Consider the following 12,787-nt stretch of genomic DNA (forward strand, 5'->3'; position numbering starts at 1 on the left):
ATATATTCCTCCACTAAGTTTTTCTATTGTTTGCTTTACATATTTTGAGGTGCCCTGATCAGGTGCATAAATGTTTATGATTGTTCTTTCTTCTTGAAAGATTACTCCTGTTACTAATATGTAGTGTCCATCTTTGTCTCTCACAATAGTTTTGCATTTAAAGTCTATTTTTCCAATATTAGTATAGCTACTCCTGCCCTTTTTTGTTATTGTTTGCTTGTAAGATTGTTTTCCAGCCATTTGCTTTCAACCTTCTTAAATCCCTGGGTCTAAGATGGGTCTCTTACAGACAGCATATAGATGGGTCATATTTCCTTATCCATTCTGCCAATCTGTGTCTCTTCACAGGAGAGTTTAATCCATTAACATTCAGTTTTATTGCTCTCAAGGAATTACTTACATTAGCCATATTTTCTTTGGATTTGTGTATGTCATATGTTGTTTTTATTTCTCTTTTTGTCTTTTTAGTTTTTCTTACACTCTCCTCCTACTCTGTCTCTCCTGTTTATTTCTTTCCTCCTGCAGATCTTCTTTTAGTATTTCTTAAAGGGAAAAATTCTTATTGGCATACTCTCTTACTTTCTGTTTGTCTGAGAATATTTTGAACTCTCCATCAGTTTTGAATGCCATCTTCACTGAATAGAGTATTCTTGTCTGGAAATCTTTTTATTTTAGTACCTTGGCTCTGTCATACCACTGCCTACTTGCCTCCATGGTTTCAGATGAGAAATCAGCACTTAATCTTATTGTGCTTTCCTTGTATGTGATGATTTTCTTCTCTATTGCTGTCTTCAATATTTTCTCTTTGTCTTGAGCATTGGATAATTTGACAAGTATATGTCTTGGGGTAGGTCTGTTGGGATTTATACATTTGGGGTGTGTTGTGTTTTCTGGACATGTACATCCATCTCCCTATTTCCAAATAGGTTTGGAAAGTTTTCAGCCATTATTTCCTCCAATAACCCTTCTGTCCCCTTTCCCTTCTCTTCCTTTCTGGGATGCCTATAATGCATATGTTTATGTATTTTGTGCTGTTATTCAAATCCCTAAGTCTCTGCTGGATTTCTTCTATCTTTTTATCCATCTATTCTACTCTCTGTTTAATTTCAGATGTACTATCTTCCACATCACTAATTCTTTCCTCTGCCTCTTCAAATCTGCTGTTATTTGCTGAGAGTGTGTTTTTATTTCTTAGATTGTGCCATTCATCAGCGTCATATCTGTTATCTTTTTGGGTATGTTTACAATTTCTTCAGTATGCTCTCCAAGGATTTTCTTAATATCCTTAATCTGTTCCTTCACTTCATTATGTTGGTCCATGATACTTGTTTGGAGAGCTTTGAATAGTTGTTTGATGTTGTGCTCCTCTTCCTGGTTTTTAGTTTATTCTCTGGATTGGGCCATGTCTTCCTGATTATTGGAATGGTTTGTAATTTTTTGTTGCTGTCTGGTCATCATTTTATCTTGATGGGTTTGTTCAGTTGAGTAACTTCTCTGTCTAGTCTTGGGTTTTATTTAGGTGCTGTTTTTGTGTGTGTGTTAAGTTTTCTCTTTGACACTTTGTTCTTCTTACTCTATTTCTTTGTTATCTAAGTTCCCTTGAAGGAAAAAGATTAGGGCCAGGGAAAGCAAAAGAGGTTAAAAAAGAAAACTATAATAGTAGTATTGATAGTAAATGTTAGCAGAAGAACCATATAAGACCTAGGAGAATGAATATTAAACTCATATAAGCTCTGTAGAGGTATAGGAATAAAACAGTGGAGTACTTACAATGAGACTGGAAATTGAATATGGGGAAGAACATAGTATGAATTAAAAGGCCAGCATGATCAGGAAAGAGGGAAAGAGAAAAGAATGGACAATAACATAAGACTTAATAAAAAATACAAAGCAGAATAGAAGTATTAGAAATAAAATGCCAAGAAATATTGGGGGCTGAACAGAGAAGTGGAATGTAAGAACAGCAGAAGATGGAAGATAGAAAGATGTAGGAAGGAAAAGAGAGAGCATTATCAGCCAAAATCAGTACACACAGAAAAGAGAAAAATAGAGGACAAGGAAGCACAGCAAACATGAAACACACCAGCAGCACCTAATAGGAAAAATAAAAAGAAAATAAAAGGCAGTGGGGGGATAAACAGGAAGAAAAGACAAGAAAACAAAACAAAACAAAACACCAGACAAGCCCTCAAGCAAGGAGTCCTCTTTGCAATTGAGTAAACTGATTAGGAATCTGTCTTTCCCTCTTTCTCCCTTCCTCACCTCCTTCTCTCCCAGGGCAGCAGGAGTCCCCTTGGAGATTCAGATGGGACCCTGGTGAACCACATGACCACAGAAAATAATGACTCTCAGTCTCTTTGAGAGCTAGCACCCACACCTTGCCGGGAACCTAAATATGCTCTTGAAAGTTACCAAGCACTTCCTACTGCCCGCCTCCCTTAGGTGTGTTGCACAGGACTAGTTAATTGCCTGGCTCCACCTTCTCCCAGACCAATTTTACCTCTCTCAGAGAAGTTAGGTAAATCAAGCTGCCTTGGCAGATTTGCCTCTCCCCTCTTCCTAGTGTCTCCTCCAACCAGTTGGTATGCTCCTCAAAACTTAAAAAGGGAGGTCAGAGGATTGAACCTGCACTTCTTGGACCCCTCTGTACCCTTCACCAGAACCCTCCTGCTCTTGAGTTTGTCCAAGACCAGTGGGTTCGGGGAATCCTGGGGTTTGGGGCATGCAGGGATTGAGGAACACAGGTTTGGGGCCTGTGGGTTCAGGGAATGTGGGGTTCAGGGAATGCTGCATGTGCCTGGCAGGAGTCGGGTATTGCTGCAGCTACCTGCCCTAAGGGAAGGTCTTAGCCTTCCCACAGCTCAGGCAGAAGCGCCAGAAACCTGTGGTTTTACCTCGTTCAATCACTCTTTTTGTTGCCCTCTCTCCAAATCGATGTCCAGAAACCTCCTGCTTTGTGGGTTCCCAAAACAGCTACTCAGGCAGGATTTTGTCCCCATTCAGCCATTTTTTTGTAGGAGAGATGATGTGGGTGCCCTTACTCTGACGCCATCTTGCCCTGCCACCTCTCTACCTCATTTTTGAAGGACAGTGTTGCTGGATACAGAATTGTTGACTGGCAGAATTTTTTTCTTTCAGCACCTTAACTATATCATACCACTGCCTTTTCATTTCCATGGTTTCAGATGAGAAATAAGCACTTAATCTTATCAAGCAACCCTTACAGGTGATGGATCTCTTTGCTCTTTCTGCTTTTAGGGTTCTCTCTTTATCTTTGGCATTTGACAGTCTGATTAGGATGTGTCTTGGATTATGTCTGCTGGGTTTTATTCTGTTTGAGTATGCTGTGCTTCCTAGATATGTATTTCCATGTCCCTCATTAGAGATGGGAAATCTTCAGTCATTATTTCATCAAGTACTCCTACCCCTTTTCCCTTTTCTTCTTTCTCTTGGACGGTCATAATGAATATGTTTGTGTGTTTTTGTGCTGTCATTCAATTCCCTGAGACCCTGCTGAATTTTTCCCATTTTTTTGGTCAATCTGTTTTATTATCTGTGTGACTTCAGATGTCCTGTCTTCCACTTCTCTAATTCATTCCTCTGCCTGTTCATATCTGCTATTGTGTGATTCTGGTGTATTTTAAAATTTCTTCCATTGTGCCTTTCGTTACCTCAAGATCTGTTTTTTTAAATGTACGTTTGCAACTTCTTCTGTATGTTCATCCAGTGTCTTCTTTATATCCTTTTTTTCTCATTTCATTGAATTGATTTAGGATATTTGTTTGGACATCTTTAATTAGTTGTTCCACATTCTGGGTCTCCTCCTGCTTTTCAGTTTGTTCATTTGACTGGGCCATATCTTCCTGTTTCTTAGGATGGCTTATAGGTATTATTTTTAGGTCCAGGGGGCTGGGGATGGAACCCAGGACCTTGTATGTGGGAAGTTGGTACTCAGCCACTGAGCCACATCAGCTCCCAGGTTATAATTTTTTGCTGATACCTAAGCATCTGTTTATTTTATTTTATTTTTTATTAATACTTTTTAAAATTGAAGTTAATAGATCACGTAGAATGTTACATTAAAAAACATAAGAGGTTCCCATATAACCCACTCCTCACCCCCCGCCCCTATCATTTTTGTAAATTGTATTTTTTTGAAGATACATTCATCACAAAAAGGCTTGCATTATAAAAAATGTAAGAGGTTCCCATATAGTCCTCATCCCCCCACCCCACTCCTCCCACACCAACAACCTCCCCCATCATTGTGGCACACTCATCACACTCAGTGAACGCATTTTGGAGCACTACTGCACCATGTGGATAATAGTTTACCCTGTAGCTCACACTCTCCCCCAGTACATTCAGTGGGTTATGGCAGGATATATAATGTCCAGCATCTGACCCTGCAATATCATGTAGGACAACTCCAAGTCCCAAAAAAGCCTCCTCAGCACATCTCTTCTTCCCTCTCCCTGCCCTCAGCAACTACTGTGGCACTTTCTCCATGTCAATGCTACAATTTCTTCTATTACTAGTCTCAGTAGTTTTATAGTAGAATATCAGTAAGTCCACTCCAGTCCATATTTTATTCCTCCATTCTGTGGACCCTGGAATGGTGATGTCCGCTCCACCTCTAGATCAAGAGGGGGCTTAGATTCCATATGGATGATGGATGGAATTCTTCTGCTTGCATTTGTAGACACTCTTGGTTCCCTGGTGTCGTGGTTGATCATCTTCACCTCCCTGTTAGCTGACCTGGGTAAGTCCAACAAACCAGAGAGTAGGGGTTGCAACTCTTCTGAGACTCAGGGCCCAGCTGGTACATGGGGAGTCCAGAGATTCAAGTCCCTTAAGTATATACCATCCCTAGCACCAACCACAGGTTCAGTAAAAGTTACAGAAGAGGTATGTGTAGAAAGGTCACATCTGAGTCCAGCTCCATCACTCTCAGGAACAAAAATTCCAAAGTAGGGCCCCTTGAAATGGCACAGAACTCAAAATCCATCTTCCATGACCATGTACCCTGTGGGTCTCTGTGGCCTTCAGGAGAACCAGTACCTAGGGTTGTATCTACTTTAGCTGTTTCTGGAGTTTTGCTGAGGCGTGCATAAGGGTGACCCCTCTGATGACCTCCAGACTCTTTTTTGAAGACTCTTAACCATATAAACTAATTTCTCTTTGCCATTTCCCCCTTTTATTCAAGATCAAGTTTTTAACACATGATCCTACATGCAGGCTGAGATAGTCTGCTGATCTGAGTTGACCCTTTTCTTCAAGATCCCTTTCTAGCTGCATCACCAGTTAGTGATTGGTAGTAATCCCTCAGTGTCAGGGAGGTTCATCCCTGGGAATCATGTCCCATGCTGGGGGGAAGGTAATGCATTTACATGCTGAGTTTGGCTTAGAGAGTGGCCATATTTGAGCAATATTGAGGCTCTCAGGAGGTAACTCTTAAGTGTCCTGCAGCTCTAGGCCTGGTTCATATTTCAGGCACACAGCCTCATAAGCATAGTCATCAGTATTAATGCTTCACCGTTGGACCATCCTTCCTTGTTGGTCTTTGCTCTTGCACTTGGCGGATTATTGTTCCATTGGGGAATGTGACAGAGCTCCCCTGAGTAGGAACTCAGCACCCCTTCAGTTGTGGTTTGTAACTGTAACTACTGTGAAAATACCCAACATATAATCAGAAGTGTCTGTTTATATTGCTGGGTTTATTCTTTGGTTAGTTTCCTTCCAACTTTTTATTTTTCTTTGCCTTTGTACTAAGGGTCTTTGACATTTGGTTCTTATTATTCTAAATCTTTAGAATTGCCCATGTTTAACTGAAAAAATATAAGAATGAAAACAAACAAAAAAAAGAAAAATGGCAGAGGGAGAAATGAAATAAATATGTATATAATAAAAAGGAAAAAGCAAAAATAAAAAATTTAAAAAATGAAAAGAAAAAAAGAAATAGAGGAAAAGCATGAAGGAAAAAGGGCCACAGGTATCCAGGTGATGAAAGGAAAAAGAGAAAAAACCCACAGCCAGGCCTCCCTCTCAGGCCACCAGCGACTGGCTGACTCTTCCTCATTGGCTGCCAATCAGTCGCCCTGTGACCAGTCTCTCTGTAAGTACCAGAAAGGGAGAAAATGAAAGAAAAGTAAAACAAACAAACTAAAACCACAACCAGGCCACCAGCAACTGGCTGGATTCTTCCTCATTGGCTGCCTGTACCCCTCAATCAATCACCCTGTGTCTCACCTCTCTGTAGGTACATGGGTGAGGAAAGGAAGAAAAAATAGTAAAATGAAATGAAGTGAGATAATGGAATGGAATGGCATGGAACAAAATAAAAATCAGAGCTCCCTCTCAAGCCTGCGGCCTCTGGCTAGGTCCCCCGACACCAACCAGACCTCCCGGCTGCCAGCCACTCCTCAGGTGCCTGCCTGGGCACCCCTACACTTCCCTGTGTGCCCTGCAACCCTCCACTCGCCAGTGCCTGGCTCAGCCCATGGCTCGTCTCTCCCCCAGTGTCTGGCTTCCCCCTACCTCCAGCTGCCCTCTCTGATGGCCTGTGCAGTACCATGGTTTCCCCTATGCCTGCAAATCTGCCTGCCTTCCAGCAGTTTCTGGAGGAAGAGAGCAACGTGATGTTCCCTACGCCACCATTTTGGTTCACCCCCTTAAACCAAGCTTCTGTGTTCTTTATGTCTCTTTTATCTCTTTATATCAGGGGTTGGCAAACTACAGTCTACTCACCAAATCCAGTTTGTGTTGTATTTTGGTAAGACCTCTTGAGCTAAGAATGTGGTTTTTTTTTTTTCATAGTTTCGAAGGACTGTTTTAAAAAAGAAGAAAGAAAAATACACTACAAAGAATGTATATGGCCTGGAAAGTCTAAAATATTTTACTGAAAATATTTGCTGACCCTACTGTGTTTTAAAGTGTGCATCTTTTGTACAACATTTTGTTGAGTATTGATTTTTTTATCCATTTTGATAATATCTGCCTTTTAATTGAAGTTGTTGTTCATTAACATTTTTCATACTTACAACTGCACTTTTATTACAGCAAAAAGGTACAGACCAAGGCCAGCCAAGGCATCTGAGGGGCCTCCCCGGATGCAAAGACTCCTGTGTCCTCTCCCTGTGGAGTCAGGATGAATCACCCTCCCGGCACATCGAGGTTTTTTACCAATTAGGGAAGCTCACATCCAGTTTGTTGTCCAGAGATTTCACTGGGGTTTCATTATGTGGGTGTGAATCAATGCCGCTGTGGTTGAACATAGTCTCCAGAGATCAGAGTGATAATTTTTCTTTTTTTAAAATCAATTTTATTGAAACATATTCATAAACCATATAGTTCATCTAAAGTGTGCCGTCAATGGCATTTGGTGTAATCATAGAATTGTGCATTCATCATTTAGGTCAATATTAGAGCACTTTTTCATTATTCCAAAAAAAAAAAAGAAAGAAAGACAAGGAAAAGAACAACAAAATGAGCAAAGAAATGAACACAATAAACCCTACCCCTTAGTAGTCACCTCTGAAGGATCTCTCTATCCTTCCCCTGCCATACATAACTGCTAATCAATTTCCATCTTTGTATTTTATTTGTTTTTACATTTTGCATAGATGGAGTCAAACAATATATAGTACTTTTTGTCTAGTTTCTTTCACTTGGCATGCTTCCTTTTTTAAAAATCACTGATGTAAGGTTATTAATATATTACTATATACTACTGTCCATGGTTTGTTTTGGTTGTAATTTTGCCCAAGTATCAGCCTGGTATTAACCTTTTGTAACATTAACATACGTTTGTTCTGTTCCAGAGAAAAACATTCTTTACACCATTAACCATACTTATTTTTCACAAAAGGGTTTGCCATGCTATACAGTCCCATGTTTCATTTTTCAGCTTTCCTTCTAGTGATATACACAATTAGACTTTCACTTTTAAGCACTGTCATACCCATATATTATTTAATAGCACTACTAATTATGAACCCTATGATATGCTTTCACCATTTGTATTCATTTCCAAACATTTACAAATAACCTTTTTACCAATTATACACAGATAAACCTCACCTTCCCATTCACTAACCATGTTCTATTTTCTCGTGACTTATCTTCCAGCTATTAACTCCATGAGTTTGCCCATTATAATTAGTTCACAATAGCAAAATTGAACAATATTTGTCCTTTTGTATCTGGCTTGCTTCACCCAACATAATGTCCTCCAGGTTCATCCATGTTGTCATATGCTTCATGAGTTCGTTTCTTCTTACTGCTGCATAATATTCCATCGTATGTATACACCACAATTTATTCATCAGTTGGTGGACACCTGGGTTGTTCCATCTTTTGACAGTTGTGAATAATGCCACTATCAACATTGGTGTGCAGCTGTCTGTTCATGCCACTTCTCTCAGTTCTTCTGGGTATACCTAGTAGTGGTGTTGCTGGGTCACATGGCAGATCTATGTCTAACTTCCTTAGGAGACACCACACAGACTTCCACAGTGGCTGAACCATTCACATTCCCACCAACAGTGGATAAGTGTTCCTATCTCTCTACGTCCTCTCCAACACTTGTAATTTTCTATTTTTTTAATAGTGGCTATTCTAGTAAGGTGAAATGATATCTCACTATAGCTTTGATTTGCATTTCCCTAGTAGCTGATGTTGAACATTTTTTCATGTGTTTTTTCACCATTTCTATTTCTTCTTTAGAAAAATGTCTGTTCCAAGGCCTTTGCCCATTTTTTAATCAGGTCATTTGTCTTTTTATTATTGTAGGATCTCTTTACATATCATATATATAAGGGTCTTCCCTTGTCAGATGTGTGATTTCCAAATATTTTCTCCCATTGAGTAGGCTGCCTTTTTATCCTCTTTATAGAGTTCTTTGAGGTGCAAAAGTGCTTAATTTTGAAGATGTTCCCTTTATCTATATTTTGTTTTGTTGCTCATGTTTTGGGTACAAGATTTAAAAAACTCCCACCTACTAAAAGTTCTTACAGATGTTTCTCTACGTTATCTTCTAGGAGTTTTATGGTCCTGGCCTTTATGTTTAGGTCTTTTATCTATTTTGAGTTGATTCTTGTATAGGGAGTGAGATAGGGGTCCTCACTCAATGCTTTTGCTTATTGATAATCAGTTCTACCAGCAACATTTGTTGAAGAGACTGTTCTGTCCCAGTAAAGTGTACTTAGTAGGCTTCCCAAAAATCAGATATGTGGGTATATTTCTGAACTCTCAATTCAATTCCACTGATCAGTGTGTCTATCTTTATGCCAATATCATGATGTTTTGACCACTGTAGCTTTATAATACACTTCAGGGTCAGGAAATATGAGTCCTCTGACTTCTCCTTTTTTAGGATGTTTTGGCTATTCAGGACTCTTTTCTATTTTAAATAAATCTGGTAATTGACTTTTCTGTTTCTGTAAAGTAAGTTGTTGGAATTTTGATTGGGATTGCTATAATCTATAAATCAGTTGGGGTAGAAGTGACATGTTCATGATGTTCAGTCTTCCAATTCATAAATACAGAATGTCCTTCCATTTGTTTAGGTTTTCTTTGATTTCTTTAATTGGGAGCATATTTCCTTTAACAAATTAAGCACAGTTATGGAAGCTGCCTTAAAATCATTTCTGCTAATTCCATTATCTGGTCATCTTGTGTTTGGGTTTTGTTGTCTTTTCCCCTTAGAATGGGACACATTTTCCTAGCCCTTTTTTTCCCCCTTTCCCTCCCCCCTACACTCTGCTGTATTTTGCTGTCTGTGCCCATTCACTGTGTCAAATAATTTTAGATTATGTTTTGGCTATTGTGAATATTATTTTGTGGAGATCCTAGATGTATTACGTTCCTCTTAAGAGTGTTGAGGTTTTTTTTTTTTTTTTAAGTAGGCACTTAAGCTGGTTGGACTCACTGAAAACTCTATCTTTTGGGTGACAGCTCAAATTTCAGTTTGGTTGTTTTTTCCCTTACCTGGTTTCTTGCTGTTTGTCCCATGCATGGATGGTCTAGGGGCCAGTAAGAGATTCGCACAGAATTTGGGCCTCTGCCTCTCTTGTGGCTGCAATGGAGCCATGCTACTTCAGGAGGACCAGCTGTGGGGGATGTAGCTGACTGATAGCTCCACTTTCCACACCTTTGGATCCACCCATGGATCCATCCATGCCTAGAGGGCAACTATTGATTAAAGACTCACCATTAGCTAGGCTGAGAATGTTGGGAGAGCTGCACTGCAGTCTGAAACTTTTTCTACCTAATCCTTAACTTCCCTCTCTCCTTTCACAGATGTCAGACCTGCCTCACCACCACTGCCTTATCCTATTCCTTTCTGTTCTCTCCTCCTTGCCCAAATGGGCTTTTGGGTTCTAGAGGTTGGCATGTTGGCCCACACTGGAATGTGGAGCTGAGTGAGTACCACTACCTCAGTCATATACTTATGGCTTCTCTTATCATGGTAATTCCTAAGTGTATTGGGTATTTCCTAGAAGGATGGCAGGAAATCTGGAGCAGTAAGGGCTAGAGCTTTCTAATACCCACCACAATAGTCAAGGTTTCTCAGAGGGCCCTGTGGTCTCAAGAAAACATGCACACCTTCTTTCATGTCATGTTGGCCTTAGATGTAAGCCTTTTACCCAGACATTGAGCTGCTGACCTACCATACTGGGAGCATGTTCCAGAAACACTGAAAAACCCACTGGCCTGATTCTGAAGCTGGGGGCTTGGAGGGGCATGTGGGGTATGTGTGTAGGATGGCACAATGGACACCACGCCCAGGCTCGGGGTTGGCTGTCCTTGAGCCTGGAGAAAGAGAATGCATTCTTTTTAAGTTCCGGCAAGTCTGCTATTCCCCCAGCTGCCCAGACTGTCTGGGATCTGTCTGCTAGATGCCTCATCAGGAGGAAAATGAGGGAGCAGTAAGCTCGTGACCTTCATAGGTTCCCATTCTAATGAAGAGAGACCACATGGGAGGACAACTACAGAGGTCCAAACTCCCATGGGACAGACAAGCTCTCTGGGCAGTTAAGGATGCCTTCTCGCAGGGGGTGACCTTTGCGATGTATTCTGAACAAAGAGTGGGAACTGTTTGGGCCAGAAAGACAAAATGAACCTCCTATTCAGACAAGTTGGGTCGGGGGCGGGTGGGTGGGGATTTTGCCTAGATGGAATCATAATGACTATAGCTTCTGGTGATCTCTTTGGGATGCTTGGAACACAGCATGTGGAAGACTTGTTTCCAATGAACTTTTTTTTTTTTCTTCAGAATATGCCTATTTTATCAACATCATGCTTTAATAAATAACTGGCTACTTCTAATAAAATTTAAGCCTCTGTTTACAACAGCCCCCCATATTCCATGTTGACCATTCTGCAGGATTTGGTGTAAAAAGTTGAATGAAATGTAGACCCTGAGCTATCAAGTAATTATGTTTCAATATAAAAATAGAGAATTCCTCTTAAAACTGAAGATTGAACAATAACAAAAACAACCTCTCTGTGGGTTTTAACTTCTGTAGAATTGTTGGGATCTCAATGGCTTTCTAAAGCAGGAAGAGACATGCAGAATTTTAGTCTTTTCTAAAGACTTTTGGTAACTCCTTTCAAAATGATGCTATATTCTCATAATGAACTTATTTTTATGACAACCAACTTTTAATTCATTCAAAAAGAATTTATTTAGGCACCCTACAATATGCAAGGCATTGGACTAAGCATAAATAGAACAGAAAAACAAATCATTGCCTTTCTCTAACAAGAACAAAACCTCTCTGTCACCCTGATTTGCGGTTGCCGCCTGCTGTGAAAGTGCTGAGCTGGGCCAAGGGCAGGCCCCTACGAGGTCCTGCCCTGTGTAAGGAGAGTTTAAACAAAGGCTGGGATTCACAGAAGACACTGGAATAAAGGAGGGAAAAACACTGGCGCTTTGCAATAACATCACCTGACCCAGGGCGGCCTTTGGTTTAAAGCAGATCCCCACTGGGTGCCGAGAGTGACGCCCAGGACGCCTGGCAGGGCTCCAGGGAGGAGCCAGCTGTGCCCGTGTTCTGCCGCCAGCCCGGTGAGCCCACAGGCAGCTCGCTGGGGACACCCTACCCTGGCAGGAGAAGCTGGACCTCCCCAGGCCAGGGCCGGGAACACGGGGCCGCTCATATGGCCACGCTGTTGGGAATCTGGTCTGGAGAAAGGTAGTAATAAGGCAGCTGCTTGTTCTTGTTGCGCTGGGCGATCGCGTCAACGATGGCATCGAGGCTCTTGCGGAATCGGGCCATGGCCTCCTTCACCGGCTTCTCAATGAAATGCTCCTCTGGGTACATGCCCAGGAACAGCTGAAGGCCCCACACCGTGGACCGAACGACAGAAAGACAGACATGTTACCCTGGCCCAGAGGCCACTCAGACTGACAGGCCACATCCCAGGCCCCAGGGATGTCCCTTGGGAGGTGAGGGAGGGAGCATGGCTCCCCATCCACCCTGTTCCCACAGCAACCCCTAAGCACTGCCCAAGAAGCAAATGCAGCCCGCAGCCCTGTTTTCCTTCAGGAAGTCTTAGGGGCTGGGGCCTCATTTACAAATGGGAAAATGGGGCGGGTCTAAGGATGCTCAGGGATGCAGGGAAACGGAAACGTGGAGGCTGTTCAGGTCCTCGCTGTGGTGGGATGTGGCCCCGGTGCCAGCTCGGCCTGCCCTGGGCAGCCAGTTCCTGCCAGGGGGCTCCAGGAATGCACCCTCCCCACCAGGGCAGCCCCGCGGGCCCTGCATGATGGAAGTGGGGGGGT

General features: G+C 41.8%; 1 protein-coding gene across 1 annotated transcript in view; it reads right to left on the reverse strand.

The window, feature by feature from the left end:
* Positions 1-11,662: 11,662 nt before the first annotated feature.
* Positions 11,663-12,787, reverse strand: part of ALOX5 (arachidonate 5-lipoxygenase) — a 48,412-nt gene continuing 47,287 nt past the window's right edge. Inside the window, exon 14 of the mRNA XM_023586745.3 lies at positions 11,663-12,338. Coding sequence (XP_023442513.2) covers positions 12,159-12,338 — 180 coding nt within the window. The 3' untranslated portion in view covers positions 11,663-12,158. The remainder of the gene's footprint in view (positions 12,339-12,787) is intronic.

The sequence above is a fragment of the Dasypus novemcinctus genome, chromosome 6, assembly GCF_030445035.2.
Source record: "Dasypus novemcinctus isolate mDasNov1 chromosome 6, mDasNov1.1.hap2, whole genome shotgun sequence".
Taxonomy (NCBI): Eukaryota; Metazoa; Chordata; class Mammalia; order Cingulata; family Dasypodidae; genus Dasypus; species Dasypus novemcinctus.